At 42.3% G+C, this 6,403-nt stretch overlaps 1 protein-coding gene across 1 annotated transcript; it reads left to right on the top strand.

Moving 5' to 3' along the window:
• Window positions 1-4,434: 4,434 nt before the first annotated feature.
• Window positions 4,435-5,910, top strand: hspb9 (heat shock protein, alpha-crystallin-related, 9). Its single transcript, XM_034539965.1, has 2 exons — window positions 4,435-4,868; window positions 5,415-5,910. Exons 1-2 carry the CDS (start codon window positions 4,645-4,647, stop codon window positions 5,866-5,868), a joined length of 678 nt encoding a protein of 225 aa, XP_034395856.1. The 5' UTR covers window positions 4,435-4,644; the 3' UTR covers window positions 5,869-5,910.
• Window positions 5,911-6,403: the final 493 nt, after the last annotated feature.

The raw sequence follows: 6,403 nt of genomic DNA, 5'->3' as shown, positions 1-6,403 counted from the left end.
CCCTCCGGCTCAGTTTAGAAATTTAGAAATAGGACTCTACGGGGGACAGCATCATAAGCTTTCTCCCAAGTCGACAAAACACATGTAGACTGGATGGGAAACTCTCATGACCCCACCAACAGACCTGCAAGGGTAAATAACTAGTCCACTGTTCAAAGGACAGTATATGCATTTGAGGTTCGGTCATCTGTTGTAGCCTCCTTTCCAGCAGCTTAGAATACACTTTCTCGGTGAAGCTGAGCAGTGTGATACTCAGTGTGATACCCAGCCTCAGTCCAATGCCTATCCCGGTGGACCCACAGGGCGGTGGCTCCATGTAGTCTTTTAGGGCTGTGCCCGGTCAAGCCCTGTGTGTGTTATCACTCTTCCGGGCAAGGCTTTTCTGGCCAATTTGAATACAGTCAGTGAATTGCTCTAAGTCTGGCCCTTCCCCCAAGACCACTTTGCCTTGGGAGAAACTACCAGGAACTATTGCCCCCAATAACACTGCTCCCACCGTAGTTAAGATACACAACGTTCCACAACATTCTGTTTAAATTAACCTATCATACTGGCTGACCTACACCTACTTTTAGCTTATTGTATTATCAAAGTGAAAGTTAAAAGCATAAATATTTTCACTTTCTTGATGAAAAAAAGGAACCCACTTGTTGGAGCTATTTATTTGATGTTAGTATTTAGCTATGGGGGGGGGGGGGGGGGGGGGGGGCTTAAACTGGATGATCTCATACAACCATAAATAATGACCAGACTAGGCTGGGTGGCTTAAAAATAGTCCAGTAATTTAGAGCTGAGGAAACGCCAGCCATCTTGAATCTCTCTTTCTTGTTTATTTTTTGCAGTGGTCCTTTTGATGACTTAAATGTTACTTTCTTTCTTATTTGTTTTGTCTAATATCTTAATTCGTCCAACTTCCAATTGTGTTTATCCAAATCTTTATGAACACCTATTCCATAGAAAAGCTCAAAAGCTAGAAATGACCACACTGAACGGAACATGTTAACACCCTTTTTAAATGCTCGGAGATTAAAACTAATAGTGTTCACCACATATCAGAATATAAGATAATACATGTAGTTTGTCTCGGCATAGAGTGAAAAGCAGAAGTGAGAAAATACCACATAGATGCAGCTGTTATAAGCCAATCACATGCGAGTCAGTTCACCAATTGAGCCAATGGGGTGAAGGCAGTTTTACAGAGTTTACGCCGAGACTGCCACAAATAGATATGACACCGGTTCCTTGTAACATTAGCACACTTGCTTCACACACATGAAGACATACTCTGGGAAATAATAGCACTCTGAGCTCATCCATGGAGGAGGCAGTGAAGAAGCCCCGTAACCTGAGACAAGACAGGCTTTGTTCACATTGCTGGTCCACATGCTAAATTCTGAACAGCTGTCGGATTCTTGGTCGTCAGATTATCTGTTGAAAGGGGAAAAAAATTGATTTTTACAATTTTGCACATAGATATTTGAGCCACAATAATTGCAAAAGATTACCCATCTGTTGTGGTACTACACTAACCACTTTACACGTTTAAGTTACAATATGTCATTTCTCACTGTGTGGTAACCTCTTATCAAGTCGGAACGAAGTGACTTGTCAGATATTTTGTTTAATTTTCCAATCTAATTCTAGCTGTGGGTGACGATTAGAAATGGGAGCGGGTGCTAGTCTGGCTTTGTATCAAAATACACCTGAAAATAACTTTACAAATGGAGAGCAATGGGTTTGTTTTACACAAAACTACTTGGTTCAGATAAGAAAAAAAGATCATGGTTTGTGTTAACATTATAACATCACAACTGTAACAAAGTAACTCATGTAAATAAATAACAAACTCCCTCAGCGGACTTTTATTCTGCAAAGTAATGTAACAAGCACAAAGTCAACATTGACTTTTGGTTTCGGTCCAAATTTTTCTTGTCACTTTATTTCGTAGTTCCATAAACTTTAATCTATCAGTAATTTCGTCAATCAGTCAACATCCGAATAAAACAGAATATAATTCCATTTAAACCCTTTGAACACGTATTTTTGGACACGTTATGATCAGATAAACAGTGATTATATTGAATGTTTTGACAATTGTCTTGGGTTTCTTACTAAATATCAAGTCTCTCTGTGTTTGTGAAAGTTTTATTATTCTTGTTGGTCCCTTAATTAGCTGTAAAACAAACAATTAGTGAGGACCTTTCAGCACCGTAGTCCCTGTTATTAACTGGTTCACGCGTTTGCTACTTCCAGACTAGATTACTGCAACTCCTTATTATCAGCCTGCTCTAATAAGTCTCTTAAGTCCCTCCAGTTGATCCAGAATGCTGCAGCTCGTGTACTCACAAAAACTAAGAAAAGAGATCACATTACTCCTGTATTAGCTGCTCTGCACTGGCTCCCTGTAAAATCAAGAATCACATTTAAAATTCTTCTCCTCACCTACAAAGCCTTGATTGGTGATGCACCATCATATCTTAAGGAGCTTGTAGTACCATATTGCCCCACTAGAGAGCTGCGCCCACTAAATGCGGGGCTACTTGTGGTTCCTAGAGTCCTAAAAATTAGGATGGGAGCCAGAGCCTTCAGTTATCAAGCTCCTCTTTTATGGAACCAGCTTCCACTTTCAGTCCAGGAGGCAAACACAGTCACCTCATTTAAGAGGAGACTTAAGACTTTCCTCTTTAACAGCACTCATAGTTATGCTGCGTTCACACATGCTTTACTCACGTGAGTTTACTCGCCCGAGTTGTGGATTATTCGCTTCATTCGCTTCATTCCCGCCTTAGAGGGGCGTGGCTTATCTCCGTGGCTTTACTCCGTGGAAACAGTTATCATTTCCGCCATCCACCATGGAAGAAATAACCACTATTTCTGCTTTAAACTTGTTGTGGACATCCCACAAACGTTGGAATATCTAACGCCACTCGTGTTTGGGTCTGGGTCATAATCACCCGTAGGCTCACACAACTCGGTGAATTTCACCGACTACGTCTGAATGACTGCCGTTTCCAGCGCTACTAGAGTAGCAGCAGTTGGTTTGATTCACCAACGGCACGACGTCAGTGATGACGGGTGGAGCATCTCAACGCTGATTAGGTTTCGCAATTCGCGTCATTCACGCCACCCGGCGAAAAATTGCGTTATTCGCAACCATTCGCGTCTGTGTATTGACTTTGCATGGGATCTACTTGTGCGAAAAATTTGCAACGCTTTTGTTGTGAACACAGCATTAGGGCTGAATCAGGTTTGCCCTGGTCCAGCCCCTAGATATGCTGCTATAGGCTTATAGGCTGCTGGGGGATGTTTTAGGATACACTGAGCACCTATCTCCTCTTCTCTCTCTACGTATGGATGAATTTACATCTCTCCATTGCACCTTATTAACTCTGCTTCCTCCCTGGACCTGGCTGTGTCTGAAGCTGGTCCTGGGTACTAGGTCCTTGCCTGGTGGGCCGGCCTCCTTCTGTTTCATGGATTGTGGAAATCTGGATCGTGGATCGTGGATCGTGGTCCATGCCTACTAATTATTCATACATATTTGTCATATTCATTGAATGTTTATGTAACTCTGTAACGCTGTTCATCTGTACACATGACTTCTATTGCTTCTGTCTATCCGTTTTTCCTGATCCGATGTGAGGTCCTGGGACAGGGATGTCGTATGTGTACAGATTATAGAGCCCTCTAAGGCAAATTTGTGATTTGGGGCTATATAAAATAAACTGAATTGATTTGAATAGTGTCAACAATGTAACCTCTTCACATTCAATTGATAATGTTAGTTCTTTTTTTTTTCTCAGTCCTGACAGAAAACTCTTCCTCATTCTCAAAATATAAGCTATCATTTCTGAAGGTTCTTAATTTACGAGAAGTTAAAGAACATCTGTAACTTTACACTCTAAAAGTGTAAATATTATGAAATTAACTAGACTGAGGTAATTGGAAATTAATTTTTCCAACTAGAATGTTTACTTATATTTAATGTATTCATTTAACCAAAACATTAATTCACTGTAAAATAAAACAAAAAACATTGTTTATTCTACAAAAACAACTCCTAACTTTATTAACCAGCTATTACTATGCAAAATATATTTATAATATAGTTAAAACTTTTTCTCAAACCAATGGCAGTCTTTCCTCTCACTTAAAGTGGTGTTTGCTTTCAAGAGCAAAGTTTGTGTTCAACAAAAATACATGTGTTGAGTAAAGTACCAACAGATATTCTGATACTGCTACATGAAAAATGGGTGATGAGCTCATCTTTTTGTTTTTCACACACTTTACCAATCTGTATCTGCAGCATATATTAGGAAGCACATCTCAGATGCAGTGTGAACACAACACAGACAGGATATGACCATGAGCTGTCTTTAGCCTTTTGATGAGTTGCAGGGCATTCCTGACCTCCCCGGCACACACTAACAAACAGCAGTGAGCTCATGGGGTGTAAATAGCCTGGTCGGAGGGACGGAGTGGGACATCTGGAGTATATAAAGGAGGGGAGTCCTTTTGTAACGTCCCAAACTACCCGATAGAAGAGTAACAAGGAGAAAAAACTCTGGAAGCTCTCAGTTCTCACACTTCACTGGAGACGAGAGACATCAAGTCTGAGAGAGGGAACGCATAACTGCCGCTGATATGATGTCCCAGCATGCAGCCTTGAGCGGCTTGTTCGGCGACGACCCTTTCTTCAGCCAGGACCGGCTGCTGTGGCCGCTGCATCACAAAGCCCTCTCATCACTGCAGCAAGACTTCTTCAACAAGAGAACCAAAGTGGCCGACAGCCTTCTGGGGGGGATTCCCGATCGGCCCCACCTGCTCAAATTCAGCCAGTTTCCCCTTATTTCTTCCACTTTGATGAGGTATGTACAATGAATGCCGTGGTTCCACCTGATTGGCTTTGTGATACGGCGTTTTGAAACCTGTGGTTGATTTGCTTTGGTCCGAATCAGTGGATGAGTTGGGGAAGATGACGCCTTCTCCCCATGTCAGTTACTTCAAGGGAATGAATCACGAAATTCCCCGATTCACTCCTCAGCCAGCTGCCAGCAGCTTTTGATTTCACGCTTCTGTATTCCCAGTATGCAAAGCACACCTGGCAACAGGAGCCTTTTGGCTCAAACTGGCAGACTTGTAATCGGGTCAGAACCAGGTTGGACCTCACTCCCATCACAAGCTGGTACTATGGTACTACAAGCTCTAGAATTCCTTTATGGCCGGTCCAACAGCACTCAATCTTAAGGGTCTTGATGTGGTTGTTTTGGTCAAGTACTATTGATCTGCTCAGATTTGCCCAAATGAAACGTACCGCCTAACCGGTCTAATTCAACCGGGCTAAACAACGCAGGTTTGAAAACGTCAGTGGAGTCATGGAGCGGATTCTGATCTAGATTATGCTTATTTTTCAGGTTGAGTGACGCTAAGGAGAGGGAGACTCCCAGCACGGAGCTGCACAAGGAAGCCCAGCTGGCCACAGCAAACAACAGTGACCTCCTGGTGACCCTGGACGCTCGCGGTTACGCCCCCAATGATATCACTGTCAAACTGGAGGGGCGTAGCCTGGCGGTCGTGGCCATGAAGCAGGCCGGAGCAGAAGAAAGCCAGTCCTGCGCCTCTTCCTCCTCCAGCGCCTCCTTCTGCTCCTCGTCCTCGTCTCAAATAGGATTTGTCCAGAAGATCGACCTTCCCCCTCACCTGGATCTGACAGGTCTCTCCTGTTCCCTGATGGATGATGGGCAGCTGCGTATCCACGCCCCCGTGGCCAAGCGGCCAATCAGTGAGGAGCAGGAGCCTGTCCGGTTCAGGACATCACTGGAATTTCCCATTTCCAAGGACAAGACTGAGGCGGAACAGAGGGACTAATGCACTCGTGAAAAACTCATCTAAATGAAAACAAATGTTTTAATAAAAATATATATAAATGTTATGCCCACACACATACACACTTCCACTATGAGACTGTCTTTAATGTGTTAAGTTTACCATTACAAATTGAAGAGAATATTTATTTTATAATTATTTACAATTTGTATAAACTGTTGAAAGAAAATAAAGTGTTGATTTTCAGAAAATTATATTTTATTAGTACAGTGGTGGGGAAGATCCCAGGAGAGGAAAATATGTTCTTAAGATCATTAAGTCATGCAGATAGTTTAATGCCCCAAATGAACGGAATATGGAGGGCAATGGAGGAATTAGTTTGTGATGCCAACACACAGAAACATGTGACAGCAGCATCTGAGTCTTCGTTTCTCTGGATTGGTAACTAAACAGTTTTATTCGGATGTATTGTAAGAAGTCGTCGTTCGGAAAACAGTTAACTGAATTATGGGTGAATGATCCACTATTTTTTTTAAATACCATGCTGCCTTTTATTTATTAAAAAAATGTTATGTTG

Source organism: Cyclopterus lumpus, chromosome 8 (assembly GCF_009769545.1).
Source record: "Cyclopterus lumpus isolate fCycLum1 chromosome 8, fCycLum1.pri, whole genome shotgun sequence".
Taxonomy (NCBI): domain Eukaryota; kingdom Metazoa; phylum Chordata; class Actinopteri; order Perciformes; family Cyclopteridae; genus Cyclopterus; species Cyclopterus lumpus.
This window is presented reverse-complemented; position numbering and strand designations above follow the sequence as displayed.